At 45.0% G+C, this 12,598-nt stretch overlaps 2 protein-coding genes across 4 annotated transcripts in view; one reads left to right on the forward strand and one right to left on the reverse strand.

Moving 5' to 3' along the window:
• SHISAL1 (shisa like 1) overlaps positions 1 to 6,322 on the forward strand; it is an 87,264-nt gene extending 80,942 nt beyond the window's left edge. For all 3 annotated transcript variants that reach the window (XM_033233680.1, XM_033233682.1, XM_033233681.1), the window contains one exon: positions 246 to 6,322. In XM_033233680.1, coding sequence (XP_033089571.1) covers positions 246 to 282 — 37 coding nt within the window. In that variant the 3' untranslated portion in view covers positions 283 to 6,322. The remainder of the gene's footprint in view (positions 1 to 245) is intronic.
• Positions 3,277 to 12,598, reverse strand: part of PARVG (parvin gamma) — a 68,476-nt gene continuing 59,154 nt past the window's right edge. Inside the window, exon 13 of the mRNA XM_033233673.1 lies at positions 3,277 to 3,390. Coding sequence (XP_033089564.1) covers positions 3,373 to 3,390 — 18 coding nt within the window. The 3' untranslated portion in view covers positions 3,277 to 3,372. The remainder of the gene's footprint in view (positions 3,391 to 12,598) is intronic.

Here is a 12,598-nt window from a genome sequence, read left to right on the forward strand (position 1 = left end):
TTTCTTGTCTTATTGCATGGGCCAGAGCTCTAGTACTATATGGAGCTATAATGATAGCAGATATTTTTTTCTTGCTTCCAGTCTTAAAGACTGGAAGAACATGGTTCACAATGTTCAGAAGACAAAACCCACGTGCTTAGAGGAAACCTGGCTTCTTCTGGCACTGAGACCATAGAGAAATGTCCCCAGTGAGTCCCCATGGAGGAGACACCATGTAATACTTTTTTTCCTTGTATTTCTTCCAGAAAACCCTTTTGCTGTGCCTCAGGATGGGGGAGATGAGATCTGAAGCACCCAGTGCAGTCTCCGAGAAGAGCAACTTCTACAGAGATGCCAGGGACAGCCGAGGTAGTGGCGGTGGCAGAGGAAGAAATGCTGCCTGTGCCCAAAACCCTCTTCCATGGACTTCTAAGATTAGGAGCAAACTCAGGGGTAGGGGCTGGGGGTGCCGGGGAAGGGATTCTGAGCCACCTGTCCGCAAGCAATAGTCCTATTTTGGGCTGGTGGCTTCTGAGAGGTGACTCATTGTGGACTCAGGATGACCAAGACAAAGCAACTCTGGCTGATTCCAGCCAGGAGGATTGAGGTATGTGAGTTATACCTGTGGTTGAAAACTGAAGCTTCCCTTGCCCCTGCTCCCTCCAATAGTGGCCCCTTGGGGCTATTTGTGTCAGAATATTGGGTGTGCGCGTGTGTGTGCGCGTGTGTGATTTGGGGTGTTCTTTTTGTTTGCTTGGTTGGTTGGTTTTTATTGGGGCTTCCCCCTCAAGTTCCCTGATGGGCACGGGTCACCCTCTAGCTGGGGGTTCTGATCAGTGTCAATGTCCAGGCCGCAAGCTTCTTGCTAAAGCACAGGGTACAGCCCCTCTGTGTCTCGGGGGGCACTGGGGATTTGAAAATGCCAGTAGGGTTGGTTCTTACAGAATTCATTCCTGTAACAATAGTAATACTAAGGGACGCATCTCAGGCTGACCACAGGTCAGGTACCAAGTTGAGTGTTTTCATGCACTCTCTCACCACCTGGGAGGCAGGTATGATTAACCCCTTGCAGAAAAAGCTCACAGTGGAGAAGGGGTGCCCAGGGCCATGTGGCCAGGAAGAGACCAACCCCTCCTTTGATCTCAGGGGTGCAGGAACCCAAAGTCCAGGCTCCACCTCCCTGGACATGATGTGCTCCCCAGCCAGGGCACACCCTGCACAATGCCAGGAGCATCTCCTTGATGCTTCCACAGACCATCTCCCTGAGTTCTCCACCATCACCACCTGGAGTGCTAATCCGCTTGGCACATTCTGGCACCTGCTGCGTGCCAGGCCCCGTGCTGGGCAGTGATGGGGATGAAAGATGAGTCAGACCTTATCTCTGCCCCAGGGGAGCCTCCCATCTGGTGGGAGACACAGACACAGGGATCTTTGCTGGACAGGGTAACGAGGCTACAGAAACCCAAAGAGGAGGGTTCTAGAAATCCATCCCCTTTCAAGTGGGACTTCCACATAAACCTAGACACCCATAACATCCACCCACAGAGCTAATCACCTCCACTCCTGCCCCATTGCACCTATGAGATGGCATCACCTAAATGATCACAAACATCTCCAAAGGCCATGCTGCCAGTGTAGATACACACATTCCATGGGTGTTAGTGATACCAGACCTCCCTCAGCTCTTAGCTCGGGAGGCCCTGCTTAATCAGCATGTGTGTCCTCTGATCCAGTTTCCTCATTTCATCAGACCTAGTGTTCTCACACTGACCACCCATCCATTCACCAGACACGACAGTGAACAAGGCAGGTCCCTGCTCACTGTGCTGGCTTTCTAGCTGGGGCAAGACAGTGAAGAAGGAAGGTGGCAAGGGCAGTGAGTGCTCTGCTGGGAACTCAGTTCGAGGGACACGTGAGTGAGACACTTGTGGACCTGGGGTGGTCTGGAAAGGCCTTCTTGAGCAGATGATTGAAGCCCAGATTTGAATGACACACAGGAGCCAATAATGGGCATTAAAGATAGGAAAAGAGCATTTCAGACAGAAGGAATGGCTAGTTCAAAGGCCCTGAAGCAGCCATAGTCTTGGTGGTTTCAAGGAAGCATAAGAAAGCCAGGTGGCTGGGACCCAGAGGAGATGAGGGTGGGTGAGCATGCCCAGCTCTGGGCTCTGCTGTGAGTCAAGCTGTGCAAAAAATGCCCTGCCTTTGGAAAAGCAGAACAAACTTGCTAGGGCATAAACCATCCCCCATTCTGCCTGGCTCTCCATCCTCTCAACAGCCCCATGAAGAAGGGGCTCTCCCCATTTTATGGATGAGAAGACAGACTCAGCCAGGTCAAGTGGCTTGCCCAGGGTCACACAGGTCGGCTGTGGAAGACCCAGGCCCCTGGCTTCAGTCTTTGGGTTCACCTGTCTCCTCCAGGCAGTGCTGGCAGCGGTATGCCAGGCCTACAGCTTGGCAGAGGCAAAGTGCGAGAACCTCTGCTTGGGGTCTCCATTGGAGAAAGGCATGGCTTCCTCTCCCCTGATGTGAGCCATCCCAGGGCCATGTTGCCATAAGGGGGTGCACAGCCTGTCCCATGTGCAGTGCCTCGGCAGGCAGAGGAAGCCTTGGGGTGGGGGGCCCAAGACCCAGATTCTGACATCAGCTCTGCCACTGAGAACAAACAGCGTGACCTCAGGCAAGGTCTGTTACCTCAGTTTCCCCATTGGTAAGAAGAAGGAGTCAGATGGGTATTTAAGGGGTTTGCAGCCCTCATGATGCGCTACAGGTGCTTCCTCCGCCAACAAGGAACTGGTAGCCTTGCCTCCCTCTCCTGGACACCTGGGGTCAGAGGTCACTGCCAAATAGACAGTTAGAGCTGGGGTTCACCTAAGCATCCCTTGATATTTACAACCTTCTAGGAGGACATTCCTCCTGAAAGAGGTCTTTTCAGGAATAACTGAGAAACCCATGGGGTTTGTGGTCCTACTGCTCTGCCAAGTCCCTCTTGGGCAGCAGGGCTGAGGACTGGAACATTCTGTGGCAAGCAGGAGGTCTCAGCAGAGATCACCAAGACTCAGCACACCTGGTATAGATAGCCTGCGGCAAAGGCAGGTACAGACAGCCACAGAACCCTCCTTCCCACAGGTCACCCCCACGAGTCACTTAACCTCTCAGAGCCTCTGCTTTTTACCTGTCAAGTGTGTGAGGTGGGGTGCCAGGGGGTCACGGTACTTGCTGTCTCACGGAGGAGGTGAGAACGGTGTGCACGTGGGTATGAACACTTGGTGTAGAAAGCAGGTGTGGGCATTCAATCCCCCAGTGGTGTCAAGGGCTCCTGAAACGCCGTGGGTCCCCAGGTCATTGTGATAAACACTCCCCATCCTGCTGTGGTTGTGGCTGGCAGGTCCTTCAATGAGTAGAGTGTCCCTGAGAACAAGATGGCTGCAGGGTAGTGACAAGTTCAAGCATAGATTTCTAGAGTTATCGTTTTGTAGCAACTCCTCAACCTGATTTTTTAAGCTGCCTACTTTTACTTTTTACTGTGAGCTTCTGTCCATAACCACGTAATTTGTAATAATACAAAAAGAAAAACACGAGAGAAAGGACAAGATGTCCACAGAGGAATCTGCATTCGAGGCTGCTTTGCAGAACTACCGCATTTGTAAGGACTGTTTCCCACTGGGAACTGTGTGATTCATGAGCAGTTTTATGCTTTCCCCCTTGTCTGTGTACAGTGTGATTGTTGTGTGTTTTGGAATCTCTATTCAGAACCAATAGCTGGTAGTGCCTGCTGGCTCGCTGCCCTCACGTTAGCCTCTCAACGGGCCCTGCACCTAGAGAAGCAGCCTGCTCACCTGCCTCGCCTGACCCCTCCAGTTGCCAGGCCAGCACCTGACCATGACCATTGCTGATGTGCAACGGGCCTTAATTGAAAACACACACAAAGTACACACATGCACGCACATGAATACATGTGTGCACAACCAGCTGTGCATGCACACGTGCACATGCACACACACAGGTGATTTCACAGGTAGATCTGGTCCCTCTTGCTATCTCCAATGTTCTAAAAAGCAGCAAGTAGGCAGCTGACAGTGTTCCCAGGGTGGGTGGCATCTCCCCTCATCATCAGAAAGATTCAGTCAAATTTGGCCCAGAGCTGAAGAGAAGGACTTGGGACTGTCAGAGAAAACATGACCAGGAATGGGGGTTAACAGGCTTCTTTGGCCAGGAGATGGTTCCCAGTTCACCGTCAACCCAAAAGCTCTCTTCAGGTCATGTCAAACAGACCAGGGCTGTGGGTGTGGTTGAGCATGGCACTGACTCACCCACAGGCCACTGTCCAGGTCAGGTCAGGATTCCAGCCTGGTGTGGCCACACCCTTTACATCCCTCCAGCCGCTGTCCCTACCCAGGCCCCTCTGATGGCTTGGCTGCCTTCACAGTCACCATGTCTATTAGAGACTGTGCCATTCAAAGAAACAGGGTTCCCGGAGGTGCAGACTTGTAAAATTTTTTATTGGCTTAATTTTTCAACTTGGCTGAACTGGTCCCCATCAACAGGAAGAGCCTTCAGAAGTGAATTTACAGATTTCCCCCATGTTTGAAATTAAGATAACATGAACCCAGGAGGCAGAGCTTGCAGTGAGTTGAGATCGTACCAGTGCACTCTAGCCTGGGCATGAGTGAGACTAGGTAGGTTAGGTAGGTAAGAAGGAAGGAAGGAATAACAGACCTGGATGGAGTTATTGCGAACATGTCTTATCAATGTTGAAGGGCTACCCATCACTATAGAGACACATCCACGTGGGTGTTTTTGTCTGCTGTGAAAATCTAGGGTTAGAATCATGGAAGCAAACTGCAGGGATTCTTAATCATCCTGCTCACGTGGTGGGCATCAGAGGGTGTCTGCCTGGCCCCCATAGCATCAGGACAGTCGGACAGGCCATGAGTGGATGGCACTCTGATCACCGCCCTTTGCAGTCCAGGAATATATCACTGGGCTGGGGCCAAGCCCTGTGCCTTCCGGAAGACAAGCCTGCGCACATATATGTGCCAGATGCCATGCACAGTGCCCTAGTTCCTGTAGCACCAACACATCCCACACTGGTGCTTAAGTGCATGCAAACAACTTTGGGAGTTGTGGCCCGCAAAGCTCAAATGTTAAAGTTGAGCAGTCAGGCAAGCTAGAAGAGGTCAGGACCCTCCTAGAAAACCCATTGGATGACACGCGTTTCCCTCACCTATTCAGCAGATACTTGCCGAGCGCCTGCCGCTTGCCTGGCCCCAGACCCAGGGCCCATCTGGGAGCCAATCCTGCTATAGCTGGGACCACCTGTGAAATGACTAGTTGTGCCTAACAGACATGCCTAGATTCACAGAATGAAATCAGAACACTTACCTGTCCTACCCATGAAAGTGACCTTGGAGTTATCATTGCCCCCACCACCCCAGTTTCTAGTCCAAGCTCCTGGCCAATAGCTGGTGCTAGATAGATGCTTGCTGAATGAGCAGGTTTGACTATTAGTTACTCTGTACCTAAACTCCTATCTTCACGTCAAAGCCCTCACAGATTTGCCCTTGACAGACTGAAATCCAGGGCTGCTGCAGAGTTCACCTCCAGGAGGCACCATTCATGATACCGTCCCATAAATGGTAATGGGCTCCCAGGGATGCTGTTTATATAGACTGTACTGAGAACGGTGACCCTTGGGTTTGTACAATGAGGCACCCTGTTGAATGACCCTAAACCAGCCTCCAAAATGTGACATTGGTCAGCACCAACCCTGAGCACAAGATCAAAAACTGTAGATGACATGGCCACCCTGGCCACAACTGGAACCAAGCTGGTGGCCCGAGAGAGAGCCTCTTTTTGGAATTGCACGTCAGTTTCTCATACCCAGTTTCTTCCTATTTTCCCCGTTTCTCGTTTTAAAGCTAGTGACATACATCACAGTCAAATAACCAAGTGGTCAGTGTCTGGACGATGTGCAGTAACAAGGTGGGGGCTGCAAGGGTGAGGGGCTCAGTCACGTTAACAAGGCAGGAAACCTCCCACAAAAGGTGGATGTGTCCTCCCCAGGGCCAGCCGGACAAGGGCACGCAGCAGCAGGGGTGGGGGATGGAAATATTTTCTCTCCTGTAAACTGACTTCATGTGAGCAGGCATGGGGTCTCTCTGAGAGCTGATAACTGGGAAAACCAAAAACCAATAATATTCCTAATAATAATACTAGAATGTAACAATAATAATGTGTTTTTCACTGACCGCTGTTGCTCTGCTTTTGTCTTTATATACAGTAGTTTTTATAACAATGTCCCTAGGTTTTAATAAAGGAGTGTCATGTCAACTGTTCCCTAGATTGACGTTTGCTTCGGTGTTTCAACATGCGCTCAAGGGAACCTGTGCCCACGTAATTCGTCACTCTGTTGGGGAGGGTGGAGGACCAGGGGCTGGGGTCCCAGCCAAGGCGGTGGTAGAGGAAGCTGGGCACGCGAGTCCATCCTGAACACTCAATGCCAATGGCAGGTGGACACCACCTCCAAAGGGGCAAGGGCAAGGTCAGACAGGAGTGACAGGGCCCTGAATCTGGCACTAGCACCCGACAAGACAGAGCTGAAAGCACATGGGGGGTCAGGCGGCAGGGCTGATCACTGCAGGCGGCATGCCATCAGTGGCCCCTGGAGTGACATGCCAGGTGCCTCGTTTGTCATGTCATTGGCGAGGGGACAGAGTAACCTCCTTTATTGAGCACCATGCCCTGAAAAGCCACCATCCCTCACGCTGGGACCATGTGTCCCTCACACTGGACACAGAGTCAATTCTGGCCCCACTCGCCAGCAGGAGGAGTGAGGACGCAGGAGAAGGGACAGGCTGCACCGTGGAGAAAAGTGGCACCAGGCCTTGCAGCCCAGTCCTACTTCACCTGGGGCCCAGAGGCCCCCCACACCTGAAATCCGATGATGAGGATGCCAGACTGCTGGCACCCCCAGGCAATGGATGGTGGCAAATACTATTTTCCTCCAGAGAGGTCTCATCTGATGCTTCAAAATACTTCTGCCAACAGTTTATCAAATATATCTTTCCTGGCACACAATCAGAGGCCACCAGGTACACAAGGCAGCAACGTAAAGAAGCAATGGAGGCACAAGGAGTAGGAGCCAGGCAGAGAGGCTACAAGCCCAGGAGCAGTCAGACACATGTCTTCACACAGCCATACTTACTGTGCTCCAAATACATAAAATCACATCTGAAACCCATAAAAAAAAGAGGAAATTTTTCAAAGAGCCGATTAGAAACTGTAGAAATTTTTTTAAAAGTACATAATAACCCAAATTAAGGTCTCAGTAAATGAGTTGAAAAGCAGATTACGTAAGACAGTGTGGTATTGGCAAAAGAACAGACAATGAACAGAATAGACAGCCCAGAAATAGACCCACATAAAATAGTCAACTGATCTTTGACAAAGGCGCAAAAGCAATAGAATGGAGGGAAAAAATAGTCTTTTCAAGAAATGGTGCTGAACAACTGGACATTCACGTGGAAAACTACAAATCTGGACACAGACTTTACACTCCACAAAATTAACTCAAAATGGAGCATAGACCTAAGTGAAACAAACAAAAACAAACAAACAAAAAACAACTGTAGAACTCCTAGAAGATAATGTAGGAGAAAATCTAGATGACCTTGGTTTGGCAATGACTTTTTAGGTACAACACCAAAGACACAATCTATGAAAGAATTGATAAGTTGGACTTCATTAAAATTAAACATTTCTGCTCTGTGAAATACTATCAAGAGAATGAAAAGCCAAGCCAAAGAACGAGAGAAAAATATTTCCAAAAAGACACATCTGATAAAGGATCATTAGCCAAAATATACAAAGAATTCTTAAAACACAACCGTAAGAAAACAGAGCCAGGCACAGTGGCTTGCACCTGTCATTCCAGCTATTTGGGAGGTTGAGGCGAGAGGGTCACTTCAGCCCAGAAGTTCAGGACCAGCCTGGTAGCTATAGTGAGACCCTGTCTCAAAAAAGAAAAAGAAAACAAGCCAGGCACAGTAGCTCACGCCTGTAATCCCAGCACTTTGGGAGGCTGAGGCGGGTGGATCACCTGAGGCCAGGAGTTCGAGACCAGTCTGACCAACATGGTAAAACCCCATCTCTACTAAAAATAAAAAATAAAAGTAAAAAAATTTAGCCAGGCATAGTGGTATGTGCCTGCAATGCCAGCTACTTGGGAGGCTGAGGCAGGAGAATCACCTGAACCCAGGAGACAGAGGTTGCAGTAGGCCGAGATTGTGCCATTGCACTCCAGCCTGGGTGACAGAGCAAGACTCTGTCTCAAAAAAAAGGAAAAATAAAAAGGAAAGGAGAGGAAAGGAAAGGAAAGGAAAAAGGAAAGGAAAGGAAAGGAAAACAAACAACGTGATTAAGAAATGAGCCAAGGACCTTAAGAGGCACCTCACCAAAGAAGATACACAGGCAGAAAATAAGCATCTGAAAAGTTACTCCACCTCATGTCATCAGAAATACAAATTAAAACAATGAGATACTATGACACACCTATTAGAATGGCCAAACTCCGGCACACCACCACCACCAAATGCTGATGAGAATGTGGAGAAACAGGAGCTCTCATTCGCTGCTGTGGGAACGCAAAATGGTACCCACTTTGGAAGACAGTTTGGCAGTTTCTCACGAAACAAAACATATTTTTACCATCCGACCCGGCATTCACACTTCTTGGTATTTACCCAAAGGAGTTGACAACTTATGTCCACACAAAACCTGCACATGGGTGTTTATAGCTTTATTCATAATTGCCGAAACTTGGAAGAAACCAAGATGTCCGTCCGTAGGTGGATAAATATAAACTGTGGTACATCCAGACAATACAAGATTATGCAATGCTAAAAAGAAATGAGGGATCAAGCCATTAAAAGACATGGAGGAAACACAGATGCATATTACTAAGTGAAAGAAGCCAATCTGAAATTGCGATTTTCCCACAAGGAAATTCCTTGTGGACGAAGGACAGACAGAACTCAAAGTCCTCCTTCTGCTCACATGAGACAAATGCACGTCTGATTTGCTTCCTCTAACCTAGTGTTTCACTAAGCCAAACTAAGGCAGAAGAGGCTACTCCTCTACACCATCCCACGTGCAGATTGCGTTTTTGGTGAAAGGCTGGCTGATCAGAGACTCAAAAGAATGCAAACATTTGTCTCTTACCTACCTATGACCCAGAAGTCGTTTTCCCCACTTTGAGTTGTCCCACCTTTCTGGGCTGAACCAATGTACACCTTACACATACTGATTATAATGTCTCATGTCTCCCTAAAACGTATAAAACCAAGCTGTGCCCCAACCACTTTGGATACATGTCGTGAGGATCTCCTGAAGTTGTGTCATGGGTATGTCCTTCATCTTGGCAAAATGATCTTTCTAAATCGATGGAGATCTGTCTCAGAGACTTTTGGGTTCACACCAGTATGCTGAAAACTACAAAACACTGCTTAAAAAAAGAAGAAGAAAAACCAATAAATAAGTAAACAAATTATTTTTTTTAAAGAGAAAACACTGCTGAAGGAAACCAAAGGAAATCTAAATAAATGAAGAGATTGACATATTCATAGACTGAAACACTCAACAAAGTAAAGATGTCAATTCTCCCCAAATCAGATTGATGTCAGTTATCTCCAATTCCTGCCAAAATCCCGGGAAGATTTTTTTTGCAGACGGACAAAATGATTCTAAAATGTATACAGAAAAGCAAAGGACAAGTAAGGTAATTTTGAAACAGAATAAAGTGGGAGAAATGGGAGTGATCACTCAACCCAATTTTACTACTTATGTAGCTATAGCGGCCAAGACTTCGTGGTTTTGTTAGAAGGACAGACACACAGATGAATGGAACAGAATAGAGAACTTAAATAGACCCCCACATATTTGCCAAATTGGTTTTTGACTAAGGTGCAAAAGCAGTTTGATAAGGGAAAGTTAGGCTTTCCAACAAATGGTGCTGGAGCAATTGGACATTCATAGGAAAAAGATAAAAGAAAATAGACCCTTGGGGTAAGTACCTAAGTCTTATATACTAAATAAAAATAATATTAAAGTAGAATATAAATTTGAATGTTAAAAATGTAAAACTATAAAACTTTGGGAAAATATTCTTTAAAATAAAAATTGATTAATTGGACTTAATCACAATTAAAATGTTTTGCTCTGTGAGAGACCCTGTTAAAGGGAGGAACAGACAAGCTACAGATTAAAAAAAAAAATCTCATACCACATATCCAACAAAGGACTAGTAGCTAGACACACAAAAAAACACTCAAAAGTAAACAGTAAAAGACAAAAACAATCAAAGTAGACACGAAGAGACATTTTACTAAAGAGGATATACGAAGGACAAATAATTTTGATGAAGTCTAATTTATCTATTTTTTATGTTGCTGCTTGTGCCTTTGGTTTCACATCTAAAAAACCATTACCTAATCCAAAGTCATGAAGAATTACCCATATGTTCTCTTCTAAGAACGTTATAGTTTTAGTTCTTACATTTAGGTCTTTGATCCACTTTGAGTTAATTTTGTATATGGTGAGGTAGAGGTCCAACCTCATTCTTTTTCATGTGGATATCCAATTGTCTCAGTACAATTTGTAATTGTTCTGGCACCACTATCAGAAACCAACTGATTATAAAGGTGAGGGTTATTTTTGTACTCTAAATTCTGTTCCTTTGATCAATATGCCTATTCTTATGCCAGTACCATTCTCTTTATTAGCATAGCTTTGTTGTAAGTTTTAAAACTGGGGAGTATGAGTCTTCAAACTTTGTTCTTCTTTTTCAAGAATATTTTGGCTAATATGGGTCTCTTGCATTTCCATAGGAATGTTAGGATCAGCTTGTCCATTTTTGACAATAAGGTAGCTAGGATTTCGAGCAGGACTTTGTTGAATTTATAGATCAATTTGGTGAGTACTGTCACGTTAATATTAGGTATTCCAATCCATGAACATAAGATGTCTTTTTATTTATTTAGACCTTTTAAAATGTATTTCAAGAATGTTTTGCAGTTTTCAGGATATAAGTTTTATACTTTTTTGTCAAATAGAGACAGCAAATAAGTACATGAAACAATATTTAACATCATTAATCATTAGGCAGATGAATATTAAAACCACGAGGTAGTATCACTACACACCTATCAGAATAGCAAACATAAAAAACCTTACTGGTGGGAGTATAAAATGTTACAGCTACTCTAGAAAACAGTTTAGTAGTTTCTTTAAAAACTGAACATGCAACTATCATCTAACCCAACAATAGCACTCCTGCACATTTATTCCATTTAACTTGAACTGATATTCATACAAAAACCTGTCAATAACTGTTTATAGCAACTTGATTTATGACAGAGATAAAATGAGGAAAACCACATGTGGGAAAAATCCACATGTACTTCCACTGGAGAATGGTTCAACAAATGGTAGTATATTCATAACGTGGACTACTCTGCAACAATAAAAAGTAACTATTGGTACATGCAACCATCTGGATGAAGCTCTAGATATTATGCTTTGTGAAAAAACCAAACACCAAAAGTGACATAGAGTATTTATATAATACTCTTAAAATGGTGCAATTATAAAAATGGATAACATATTAATGATTTTCAGGGATTAAGGAGGGGGTGGAGCAGGAGGGAAGTGGGTGTGGCTATCAAAGAGCCACAGGAGGGATCCTTGTGGTGATGGAAATGCTCTGTGTCTTCAGTGTATTGATGTCAATATCCTGGTTGTGATATTGTAATGCAGTTTTGCAAGATGCTGCCACTGGAGGAAACCAAGTAAAAAAATGTCTCCGTACTACTTCTTAAAATTGCATGTGCATATGCAATTATCTCAGAATAAAAAGGTTTAATTTTAAAAATCAGATTAGATGCAACTGGAGAGAGAATTAATCAACCTGAAGATATGTCACAAGAAAACATCCAGAATGAAGAGCAGGGAGATAAAAGGATGAAAAACACAGAAAAGTACTTAGCAGCCATAGGAGATATGTAACTGAAAAATAATTGTCCCAGTAGGCAAGGTGAAAGGGATTGGAGAGAAATACTATTTGAAGAGATAAAAGACTAAGAATTTTCTACAACTACTGAAAGACATCAAGCCACAAGTTCAAGAAGTTCTACTAAACTGAAGTAGAAGACAAACAGAAAACCTTAAAAGCAGTCAGAAAAAGGGTGAGGGTGGAGATTAACTTCAGCGAAGCACAATTAGACTTGCAAACTACAATAAAAGTACTGGAAACTAGAGGACAATATAATATTATTTTATACTATTATATCAAACGGTATATATGTTAAAAGAAACTGCCAAACTAGAATTCTAAACCTAGCAAAAATATCTTTCAAGAGTGAAGGTAAAATAAGATTTCTTAGAAAAGATTAAAACTTTTAAAATATATAAATAACAACGAACTTTTAAAAATATAACAAAGTGTCTTCTTTAGGCAGTAAAACAAATGATCTCAGGCAGAGGTTGATGATACAGAAAGGAATAAAGAGCAACAGGAAGGATATATCTGGAGCAAACCTAAATAAAGAATGGCTGATTTGAT

Source organism: Trachypithecus francoisi, unplaced genomic scaffold (genome assembly GCF_009764315.1).
Source record: "Trachypithecus francoisi isolate TF-2019V2 unplaced genomic scaffold, Tfra_2.0 Lachesis_group14, whole genome shotgun sequence".
NCBI lineage: Eukaryota > Metazoa > Chordata > Mammalia > Primates > Cercopithecidae > Trachypithecus > Trachypithecus francoisi.